This window comes from Poecilia reticulata, linkage group LG3, assembly GCF_000633615.1.
Source record: "Poecilia reticulata strain Guanapo linkage group LG3, Guppy_female_1.0+MT, whole genome shotgun sequence".
Taxonomy (NCBI): domain Eukaryota; kingdom Metazoa; phylum Chordata; class Actinopteri; order Cyprinodontiformes; family Poeciliidae; genus Poecilia; species Poecilia reticulata.
In genome coordinates, this window is record NC_024333.1 from 2105941 (window position 1) to 2118503 (window position 12563).

Consider the following 12563-nt stretch of genomic DNA (forward strand, 5'->3'; position numbering starts at 1 on the left):
AATGCAGGTCTCTATAGGAGACCCTCCAATAATCAGGTTACAGCTAGTCACCAGATGTTTTCAACAAAATTGCTCCAGTTTTTCTTCCTTTGATTCACAAACTTAGAATACCTTCAGAAAAACGTTGATCAGATTCTTTATGGATAATTTACACAAGTCATGGAACCCTTTGAGTGTTATTACCTTTATTGTTTTAAGTCGATTTGTTGCTTTTACGAAGCTTTTTTTTATCATCACTTATTTAATAGGATTTTTTTTCTTGAATTTGTTCTCATAAACGATTTCAAAAATGTCAATCTTTGAATAAAAAAAACAAAAAATTAGAAATGAGTACAACAGTTTATTGGAACATTTATTATTAGATTTTCCAGCAACTTAAAACTTTATATTTTTCTGTTTTCTATTTGGGTTTTTTTTTGTTTTGACGGCCATAATGTCAACAGTTTCTCAGTCATTACAAAGAGCTTTCATCTTCACTGATGCACGAAGCTGCAGGAGGAAAAGGCCAATAACAATGCCACAATATCCAGTCCAATAAGTCCAATATCACTTCTTCATATCATTTCATCACCAAGGTGAGCCAGCAAGCCAGCTGGAGAGTAATAACGACCATTTCAGAAAATGGAATGTAAGGTTTTTCTTTTCTTTTTTTATATATATAAATTAGAGCTAGAAGAAAATTGTAAAAGGAGATGCAGCTTGAAACCACATTATTTGGCAGTGGCCCAGTGATAGCTTAATAATAGTGAGAAAATCATTATGTGCATTTGAGAACTATTACTTTTATGTCATACTTGTCCACTCACATAGACGTGGGGTCTTTTCTCAAGCAAGATGTTATATATGAAGGACAGAAGTTTTGCTTATTCCATTAGCATGAACCACTGTCTGGATGAAGACAATCAGCATCAAAAGGAGACTAGCAGCAGAACACAGGCGAGGGTCAGAGCTAAGTTGTGAAAAGCGGGGCAGTTTTTGCAGGAAAAACATATTAGCTAAAATTGTAAACTCCCCATCCAGAGCTATCACTAAAAAACATATTGATGTGAGAACAATATTATTATAAGACTAATTCTGTCACATTTCTTAAACTGATATTTTACCACAAGACGGTCTGTTATTCCTAATTAATATTTTGTTTATTTTTATTCTAATTTTTCTTGTCGATCGATCTCTAGTACTTTACGGGATCTGATGGGCCGGAAAATATCTTTCACTGGGATGCAGGCAGTCTAAACAAGAATAGACTTAATAAAGCTGGAAATGTAAGTAAGTTGAAATCAAGTACCATTTTAAAAGATTAAGCGATTTTGTAAAATTTTCTTATAATTCAAGATCTATTTTAAACACTTCATTTATTCAATTTGATTAAACTTATATGTTTTATTCATGTGTTTTGATGGTAGCAAATCACAATAAAATCACCCATGTAGAAGTAAACTTATGATATTTTAGGATTTTATTTTGAAGCACAGAACAGCCGACTTCCGGTACTGAAACACAGTGCCGCAGCCAGCAAATATTAAACACACGGGTAGGATTGAGCAAGTTTTGGGAGAAAAAGGGGGAGAAATTGGGACGAGCAAGTGATATAGGAGGACGCTGGTAGAACAGGGAGACAGGGAGCTGCTGGACCGTCCTACCAGCCGCTCCTTTAGCCCAGAGGAGGGTGAGAGGCTGGCATGGACCGCTTGTATCCTAACGGAGACCGTTCCGCCGTCCGTCTGCAGCGCGAGCGCGCCTTTGTGTTAAAAAGCAGAATGACTGTAATGAGGCGCTAGCTGTGTGTCCGAGCGGCACAGCGGGGCTTCAACCCTGCCTCACCCTACTCTGTGTGTCAATGACCGCATCACCCATGTGTCAGCTAACTGCTGATGATATGTGAGCAAACCCTCCGGTTTAAAGATGGTAGAAATGAATGTGGCTCTCCGTTAATCTGGTCTCGAGCGAATTCTGACATTTCTCAGTCCGGCTGTAACGTGAGCAGAAAATCCCGAGCAGAAGGCCCGTCTATCCCGGTGTTATAGCGGCGCACAGCGTTGTTTACATCCGCGCATTAAAAATTAAACGTATCTGCGTGGATCTCTACACGCCCTCTCGCTGGTGTTAGGCGTAGGGACAGTTTTGGCAACATGACGAGCCTGCGTCAGAGGAAAGGCAGCAGGGGGAAGGAGGCGACTCCGGCTGCTGAAGTTCAGTCCCAGGAGTCCAACTGTTGCACCCATCACCATCCAGACAAGATCCTGCAGGGTGAGTGAGAGAGAGAGAGAGAGAGAGAGAGAGAGAGAGAGAGAGAGAGAGAAAGAGAGAGAGAGGGGAATCCTCCTGGGACGCTGAAATAACGTTAGTCAGTATGAAAACCTGATGACATTAAATAACTAAAACAGCGGTTTTGTTCCATTAAGGCATGACTTTTTAGGACTCAAGTCAATGTGTTGCAGCCTCCTGCCAGTGTTGAACAAGCTCTGCGCTGGTGGTAACATCACTCTGCAGCGAACTCTTCAGTCATAGCTGAACCTTTCACAGGGATGTTTTCTTGTAGTTTTAATAGGTGATGGTGGTTGCCTGCTGCACCCAAGCCTAGGGTCAATTAAAGTAGAAAGTGACCTAAATGCAGCCATGTTTCTGGGCTGTGGGAGGAAGCTGAACCCGGAGAGAATCTACACTTAAGCCTGTCAGCAACAAACCAATTAATTGCATGATAAATTAAAGAGCTTGATAATTTCCATTTGGACATTAGAAGTTATAAATATGCCCCCCTTTAATATTGCTATTAAAGGGGGGTAATAATAATAATATTATTATTTTTAGCTGAAACTGGTCTCTAAAAGACAATATTATCATTTATCTCAGTAATTTCTGTTGCAATTTATCGTCTAGTATACTTAGTTATTGTGCCAGGCCTACAGATTTGTTGGCGAACATTTAAACTCCATGCAGAAGCACAGCCTTTGATTCAACACCAGGACCTTCTTTATTTTAATGTTTCTAGAACACATTAGTCTTTTGCCCCGTTTTGTAAATAAGTTAATGAAAAAAAACCTTAAAAAGAATGAAAAAAAAAATCTAAATGATGAATTACCAAAAAAATAAATAAAAATTGGTTTACCAATAAAAACCAGAAAATAATAATATTTTTTAAAAAAGCTGTAAAAGACTTAACATTTTCATGTCCTTGCAGGCGATTGGTCATGGGGTGCTATAATCTGGACATCGATTGGTTGGTCTGTTTCTGTGGGCCTGGGCCTTCTCTGTTCCATCTACGTGGCCACGCTGCATGAGAACGACCTGTGGTTCTCCAACATCAAGGTAAAGGCCATAACTCCTGCTTTCTGCTGAGTGTTCTTTATGATGAATGTGATTCTCCGGTTCTGTTCAGTCCAACTTTCTGTCTGTCTGTCTGCACTCTGCAGTCTGAGCAAAGGGAGGCTCAGATTTCTGCAAATCCTCCCAGTCTGGAAGTGAATGTCTGGTTTCAACTACCATGTTCTCTTGGAACCAGTCACAAACTGGGAAGCCATTTGATTTGTCCAAATTGGAAAAGCTCATGTGTAAATGCTGAAATATTGCACTCAGAACTTGTTATGATGGTTTGTGTTGTGTTACATATTGTCTCGCAGTATCTCCTCTGAGGCTTACAAGGGCACTTGTTAGAACAAAGCCATCACTCAAGTCAAGCTTTTGTGTGAATAAGTCAGCCATCATGGTTTCACACATTAGCAAGTGTAGAATAGGAACTGTTTGTTCAGGTTGAAGTATGAAATGAGTGACCCTGAATTCACAGCTGTTTTCCTGATAGAGTGATGGTGTACGGGTAAAGAATGAAATGTCCATGAGTTTGTTTGCATACAAAAATCTCTGTAGATTGAGGTTGATTGATCCCATGGCTTTTACATTTTCAATGACACAAAACAAGAGGAATAGAAGCAACAAGTTCTAAAAAACAACCCAAAAAATAACAGGAACAACAAAAATGGTCAAATTAGCTGTGTTTCCCTTGTACAATTGTTCAATCTGACATTTCAAAAATGAATATGCTTAATAGAAGCATATCAATTTAAAAAAAGATTATTTTTTTTGATAAATAGCTTTGGCCATAGGATGAGGTGTTTTTTTTTCCATATTGAAATTGGTTTATTTTGCAAAACTGCAATGGAGACACTTTTTCGCTTCACACAAGTCATGTGATCAACAACTGAATGTCACTGGCACAAACCACGAAGAAGAAGGTGACAGGAAGTTGGTGGAGGATTGTGGCACAGCATGTTTTTTAATGACTTATCGCGTGAACAAACTTACTCAAGTGTAATTTTAATTGCGCTTCTTATTTAATGGAAACACTGTAATATGGAAATTGTATTTTTTTGACATTAGTGGAATATTGACAAAGTTTTGTGCATACTGTATGTGTAATGGAAACACAGCTAATGACATGAATGGCAAAACAAGAACAAAAATAAATAAAAATAAAAAAAACAGTGAAAAAGGACAACATGAACAAGAAAAAACACAAAAGAGCAGAATCAGAGTGGATCACCATGCCTTTATTGTCATCTTACAGAAGCACAAAAACATTTCATTTCAGCACAGGCCATGATGATAAAGAACAATTAGCGCAATAAGAACAACAACAACATGGAGAACAAGAACAAAATGAAATGAAAAAAGACTGCTGGAAGTTAAATAGTTGTGGACGTTTTCCACATAGACAAACAGGTCAATAGAATTCTGATCCGTCACACAACAGCATCACATCAAGGCAAACTAGGGTTCAGTTTAGGATTTCTATTGTCACAAAGCTAATTCATTTTCTAACTGCATCTGTCACCATGGTAACCTGTGCTGGAAACCTAACCATCTCCACGACAAGTTCAAGAGGATTGACAGCTTTTCTTCTAATAACTGCCAGAAGCTTTTTGAAGTTAATGTCAAAATGTGATTGTGTGGCAGAGTTCTGCCTCTGTTAAACTCTCTTTGTAGAGTGAAGATTGTCTTCAGTGGGTTTAAAACCTACAGAAATGTGTGCTGTTGGTCTAAAAATAATTTTTTTTACTTAATTTTGACATCATGTTTAATTTTTTATTGCGATTACCTAAATTCAAAATGATGTGTACAAACTAGTGGCTCTAAGAGGTAATTGAAACTGATCATCACTGATTGTCATGTAACTTTGCTTCTAATAGGCTCTTACAGAGTAACAAACTTATGTACGGGTCAAGTTTTAAAATTCTAATTCTAATTTCACATTTTTAGTACTCAATTATAAGGAGGTTATTAAAACTAGGCTTAATTTTTTTTAATTTTCTGCTTTTTGTCGCGTAACAACACATCTTCATCATGTTACAATGATGCACCTCCCCTTATGCTGTGTTCTCCATCAAATGCCTTGGAAACGCATCATAAACACCTCATTGTGTGAAAGGATGATGGTTTTTCCATGCGTAGTGCGGCGCTGATTTCTGAACTCAGCCAAATGGAAGCTTCATTCCTCGGGGATAATGTTTGCGCTGTGTGGTGTGGCAACATTGCCAAAAATGAGGTCATTTTTAATGACCCTTGTAGCAGTGCAGAAAAACATTGTTTTAGACTGACTCAAAGCAGTATTATCTGATTTCACAGTCTGCATTAAGCACAGACAAAAAAACATGGCAATGAAAACTCCTGCTGTGGGTTTTCTCATTTTGTAACACTGTTAGTTCTCATGTGTTTAGGTGGACAGACCCTGCCAAAGATGTGTAGAAAGTAGTGGTGGGACTCCATTGCAATTTTTAGTCAAGTTAATTCCAGATTCTGTAGTTAATGAATTAGTTAATTAACTGGCTTTTAATCAATCAATCAAATTTTATTTGTAAAGCACATTTCAGCAGCAAGGCATTTCAAAGTGCTTTACATAATTAAAATAAAAACAGAATAAACAGTGAGAAAGAGAAATAGATTTTAAACAGTGAGAAAGAGAAAAAGAAATTAAAAAATAAAGATAAAAACATTAAAGAGATTAATCAATCAAATTTTATTTAATCAACTTCATATTGACTAAATAAGCAACATTCTGGATTCAAAAACTCTTTTTTGTTCCTCAATTATTGAACGAGTCATACCAGCTCAACAGCAAAGATATTCATTGGCTTTAGTTTGTTGTTGAGGTTTCTCAACCATCAGGATGTATATAATAGCACATTGCATTATATACACATTCAGCTGTGTGAGCAGATGTTTCAGGATTTGCTCACCTTGAAGAGGCCTGGTGGCTGCTGATTGAATTGCAGCCTCCCTCCTACCAGTCTGCCCAGTTTACCACCATCAGACTGAAGGTCCTGGCAGCAGAACCACATAATCTGCAAAATCGCTAACAAACCTCAGATGAACAGCATATGTTTATTAAGCTTCGAAAAGGTTATTTAATAATCAAAGCCAAAGCTACTAAAACTGTGAAAAACGTTAAACACTAAATGTTCCCATTGGAACTAAGAAAGACAGAAGCAGCAAGGTTTTTCTACCGAAGCGACTTGAGTAACTGACAAAGATTTATTCACAAACATGAAACATTAAAGCTATTCTCTCAACAAATAGATGCTTAAGATCAGCATTATAAATAAGATGTGTTGTTTGGGTATTTCTATCTCTCTTCTGCACATCATTAAACTCTTTAATAAACCTAGAAAAAAGTAATTGCATAAAAGACAAGAAAAAAAAAGCTCGCTATAACCAGACACTAAAGTAATTACATTTGGGAGACCTGTCTTGCTTTGCTTTGTCACTTAAAACTTTACTGGGTAATAAAACAGTCTTAGGTAAATCTTCCTCTGAGAAGATTTAACCTTCTCTGAGCACAGAACCATTCCACTGGTCACAGTGGAAAAAGTCTGTTGATAAATCAAGATTTTCAGATGTTGTGTATCTGAAGCTGTGACCAAAGACATTGTTGTTCTTCTTAATCAGAAAGCTCTGTCACTTAGAGTGCTACATTTGACAAAACTCACTGTTTTAAGATACTTAAGATAGCAGCAATAATGTTTGTTTATTTTTGAGTTTAGAGCAATGCATGGTACAGTCAAGCTCATGAGTTTTTACAGGGAGTTATGTTTTTTAGCAGGCTGATTCTAAAGCAGATTTTGCAGCCATTGAGAAGTGCAGACAATGGAACAAGAAGGAATAGACACCAAGTAATTTAAAGTGGACATATTCACTTAAATTCTTCCTTTTCACATGCAAATCATTCACTTATGGTCTATAAAAAGTAGGACTGCAATGCATTGTTCTGAATTCCTGGTTATTGTAGCTCCACAAACTGTTTTAGAGCAGACGCATTTTAGAGCAACTCATTTTGCTGCGGTCTTTTTAAATGTGAATGAGACGTTTCTTGCCACGTCCCCCTCCAGGTCGCAGAATGTTCCACTCCACCCCGTTCAGCCATTTTTGTATTTTTTTTACACCTCCTCCATCCATACAAACCAACTACAATGTGGAGTGTAGTTTAACTAGTGTTAAACATATGAGATACCTATTAAAACAATTAATGCTACCACAATATGACTGAAGTAAACAAAGCCTTGACATAATCCAGGAGTTAGAAAATGTGTCAATAATGTCACTGAATGCACTTGGGTCATGTGTTTTCCATGACACAAATGGCAAAAACAAAGCCAAATGATTATATTCAAGACATGCTGTACAGTTATATCCACAATGCAGCTAACAGCTAGCATACAGTGCTAACAGAAGCAGAAGGCTCAATGCTACTATCAAACCAATGGCCAGGATGTCATTATCAACATGCAACATTCATGCCTAAAATAAGCTTTGCTGTCATTTCAGTGTTATTAGCAGCTCACTGCCTTGCTGTGTACCTTGTTTATCAATGGAGAAGGAACTGACCCTCAATCAGATGACGTCTTTCAGAAAATCCCTCTTGATATGGTGCAGGTTGCTAAAACATTCATCCTTAAATACTCGGTGCAAACGGACTTTCTCCATTGATGTGGGTATATTCCAGAGAAAAATCTAATTTAACCAGACACTTCGAAGAGGCTCTGATGCCAGGGGATGATGTAAGGAATCCTGTGAGTTAATACACGCTAGAACCAAATATTTTGACTTGTTTACTTTCAACGTCTGCATAACTGAATTTGGACTACAAAATCAATATGAGAAAAAAATAAATATGGTGGATTTACAAAACTGATTAGCCGGAAGTCATGAGCTTGTTTAGCAGTTCTACAGCAAATACGGTGGCGTTACAAGAAGAACATTATACTAGCAAATAGAGAAAAATGATCAGACTAAAAAATATGACCCAAAAAGAATATAAAGATATCTATGCATCACTGGGAGAGAATACAATATTTTGATATTGGTGGGACGTGTAAGGACAAAATGATCAGTAATAAGGGGTTCATGACTGACACTGAAAGCTGTTGTCCATAACAAGAAGTAGAACATATTTTAATAATCCTTCTTTCCTGACGCAGTGTGATCCTGAGATAACGTTCTACGCTGCTGATTATCACCAGTGCTGCTGAACAGTGAGCTCAGTTGGTTCAGTTTGTCCTCTTGAATTCATCAGGTGTGAGCTCATGTCCATGTGGACTCCAGGACCCTGCGGGGGTTTATTTGGAGCATGCGCTCATAGCTTCATACCAGTTTCAGAGCCACAAATTCTCCGACAAACGTTCCCCACGTTTTCCGAACGATGTTCCAACACGTTCCCCTCGGTGCTCTCTCTCACCCTCCTCTCTCTTATCCTGCGCCTGTGTGTGTTTTTATAGACAAGAGGTCAGCAGTAGTCCTCTCTTCTTTTTTTTTAATTTTCCCTCTCCCTCCCTTCGGCGGCTGCAGTTGTCCACAGTCTGTCCTGTTGTTCACACACTTACTGCAGCTTACTTTTTATTTTTTTTCTTTATACTTTGAACTGTTTAAAGATAGCTTTTTATTTTCACCTCAACCAGAAGCCGGGACATTTTTTCTGCTTGAGGAAGGAGTCAGTGGTTCCAGTCGCGACTTCACTCATCCATGGATCCTTCAAGCAATCACATCAGAGATAGAAGTTATTCAAAATTCATCAAGAGGACATGCTGACAGAAAGAAATGAAGGGGAGAAAAATTAAGTAGCTTTCACAAGGAAGGCACTCTTCTGAACTTGTTCACTGGGCTTATTCTCTTTGACCTCAATATAAACCGGGGATTATCCGTATTCCTTATAGTTTTTGGTGAAAAGCCAGTGCTTGTTTTGCCTTGGGTAGACTAGAAAGAGGATTGGAAAGGAAACTAGCTCCTCATTCCCTGTGAGAGAGCTTTTGCATATTTCCTCTGGCGAAGAACTTGAAGCGATTAAAAACCGTTCTTTAATTTATTTGGAGCGACTTCAAGTAAAGGAAAAAACATGGCGTGTTGGTATTTATCCCTGTAATGGATTTGGATTTCTTCTACGAAGTATCCCAGGCGCATCCTGTTTATTTTCCTGGATCTAACACGTCAAACGATCCGACAACATATTGATGATCTCCATTTTTCTCATGCAATGGAAGTTCGGAAAAGAGCAAAGGTGAACCAGGCTGGGAGCAGTCTGGGGATTTTGCTACCCGGATCATCTTTAGAGAGATGCAACAGTGGCAAGAGGACGGAGCCAGCAAGGATTAGAGAAGGAGTTTCCCTGCTTGGACAATCCGGTTCTTTTTCCGGTTCATGCCTTCCGCGCCAGTGGCCTTGGCAACGGTGTGTTTCCATGGCAGCAGGGCTGTTTCTAGCGGTGCTGCTGGCCGTGACTCAGGCCTGGTGTGTCAACGCCATACACGAGAATCTGCTGTGGTTCTCTCAGCTCACGGTAGGAGACACTGCTGGAATTCTAGAAAATGGCTTGCTTTGAAAATGAAATAAGACGAGGCGCATCATGCGTCGCCGTGTACAATAGGCAGCACTAAAGGGTTGGGGGGGATTTGGTCAGTAATAAAGTGGACACACAAAGCTGTCACACCTCTCAGCTGGCCAATCACAATTCACAGCAGGAGTTCCTACCTTTCTGTCTTATTTGTTAGTTCACCCATTGGGGCAGCTGTGGCTCATTTACCAGAGTCCTTGTCTTGCTGTTAGTAAGATGTGGGTTTGATTCCAGCGTCCTGCCCCTGCCACATGTCTGCTTGCTCCTGACTGTAACTCCAAGTTGCCTCCAGACCTGTGTGTTGAATGGTGTGACTGAATGAAAAATGTAACTCTGACTTAGAATGCAGTGATGTCAGTATTTTGTGTTGTAGCCATGTTAACTATGTTCAGGACATGTTTTGTTTTGGAAAGAGTCCCTCTTCACCTTAGTAGTTTTCACCAAAACTGTAAGGTGAAGCAGTTTTGGTGCTTCACCTTAACCAAAGGAGAAGCATATAGGTATACACATGTATTCAAAGTGTACATGTGTATATTACAGAATTTAGTATTTAAAAACTACATTTTGTTTAGTAGTGGGACTCAATAAATTTTTTTATTGAGTTCATTTCAGGTTCTGTCATTAATTTTTACAAGTAATTGCATTTTAATCGAGAAACATATATTAATTTGCTGCTAAATTATGACATAAATTGATATATGAGCTCACCATGCAGCTTGAGAAGCTGAAACTCCTAGACACAACATAACATGACACACTATTCGCTGGCATTAGCCTAGCAGCATTTATTTCCATTGGCAGTTCCTCCCAAGAGCGGAGACAAGGAAGATATTAACTTCTGCTGCAGAGCTTTGTATGGAAGCCCACTTCTGCCATGAAATAAAAAATACTACAAAAGCCCAACTGAATGTCATCATTTTGAATTTTAAACCCATAATTGAGATTCAGAGTCATCATTTTCACTTTAAAGTGATTTTATGTCTCATAATTAGGACTTTGAATCTCTGAATTATGACTTCCTGCTTTTTCTTTCCTGGCAGAAATGGGCTTCCATAAATATGAGCTCATCTGATCAGGGGAAGCAGCAGTCTCAAACCTTCATCCATCTATACATCCAAAGGTGTTATGGAAAAGGAACAGAGGGTTTATTTTTACAAACTCAATCAAAAGATCCTTCCTGCCCACAGCATCACCATCAACAATGACTCTTTAAAGATATGTGGATGATTTTAGTTATGGCAGCATCTAATTTCCCTTTGACTGATATGCAGTAGTATGTGCTTTCAACAAAGAAAGTTCCACGTCAAAGAAAGTCATGTGTGAGTCAGAAGTCATGATGACATTTATGGATTCTGGTTTTCCAGCAAACTAACAGGAGACACATCTTTGGCAGTTTATTTGTGGACTGCGTGTGGGATTTCTTCTGCACTCCATATTTATTGTTCACAAACTGGACCCATTGGCCCAAATTAAGAAGACAGTCTTTTGGTCCATTTAATGTCTTCCTTGCAAAAATCCAAATGACTGTCAAATGATAAATCAGGAGTCCTTTTCCTATTTTTCCTTCAGAACCAGTCCACATTAATCAGAGAAGTGACCAAGAGGTCAACAGTCACTGGATTCTTTTGTTCTACTTTGGAATCTCCTGATATGATGACAAAAAAGTATATTTAGAGTTCATTTGACTGTTTGTTTCATGGTGGATTTTCAACCTTAATAATATTTTAAATTGAAACCCACATGGCTCCAGGCTTTCCCTCTCTCATGTACTTACTTAATCTGCTGATAAATTGAAAGGAAAACTAATCTGTTCCCATTACAGGCTTTTTATGGTTTTAAAGCTGACATTATTACTGGAAAATACCAGAAACCACATTGTAGTAATGCTTTGATATATGGTTTCTTTTTTTTACAGACTCTGGATTGCAGGAACTCTTGGACTGTTTTTATCTTTAGACGGCGGTAATGCCGGAGAACAGTTTGGCAGACTCCTGCTGAATTATAAAAACAGATTTTCATAAGGAAACGGGCTGCTGTTGTCAGAGGATTTCACTTTTAATCAAACGCAGATTGGAAATGTTTCCAAACTAAGTGTAGCAGACAAACAATTGATGTAATATCGTGGCGTGGGACATCCTCAGTGTCTTTTCCTCTCCTTCTGAAGTGGAACAGTAATCATGCTCGGCGGGCGGTGGGGGGTATGGAAGAGGTTCTCCTGGGATGGCTGTGTTACCTCTCTGATTGTTACCTCAGAGGGCTGCCAGTATATCAGCCGGTTTGCTCTGGTCCTTCTCGGCTCTGTTTTGTCTCTCCAGAAAATCTGTTTTCCACATCACGCAGAACAAAAGAGCTTGGATTTATATCAGCACATTCCCCATTTCTGTTTTCAGGAAGTGGAGAGGGAGATCTCTTTCCGGACGGAATGTGGACTCTACTACTCGTACTACAAGCAAATGTTGCAGGCTACATCCATACAGGAAGGTATGCTCAGTGTGAACCACCCAAGTCTTCATCATCGTCTGCAGTTCAGCTCATTATTTCCTTACTAAATTCTCTCTTTTATTAATTACGTAGATATTTACAGCTGTAACAAACTGTAGTTAGAGAAGCACCGATCCTATATTAACATCTGTATCTGTATGTATCTGTATCTGTATGTATCTGTTTCTGTATGTATGTATGTATGTAT

General features: G+C 38.6%; 1 protein-coding gene across 2 annotated transcripts in view; it reads left to right on the forward strand.

The window, feature by feature from the left end:
• Positions 1-1489: 1489 nt before the first annotated feature.
• Positions 1490-12563, forward strand: part of dpy19l3 (dpy-19 like C-mannosyltransferase 3) — a 57028-nt gene continuing 45954 nt past the window's right edge. Inside the window, exons 1-3 of one of the 2 annotated variants that reach the window (XM_008404908.2) lie at positions 1490-2250; positions 3182-3309; positions 12265-12355. In XM_008404908.2, coding sequence (XP_008403130.1) covers positions 2133-2250; positions 3182-3309; positions 12265-12355 — 337 coding nt within the window. In that variant the 5' untranslated portion in view covers positions 1490-2132. Of the gene's footprint in view, positions 2251-3181; positions 3310-8713; positions 9821-12264; positions 12356-12563 lie in introns of those variants that run through there. The other variant, XM_008404907.2, reaches the window with a different exon arrangement.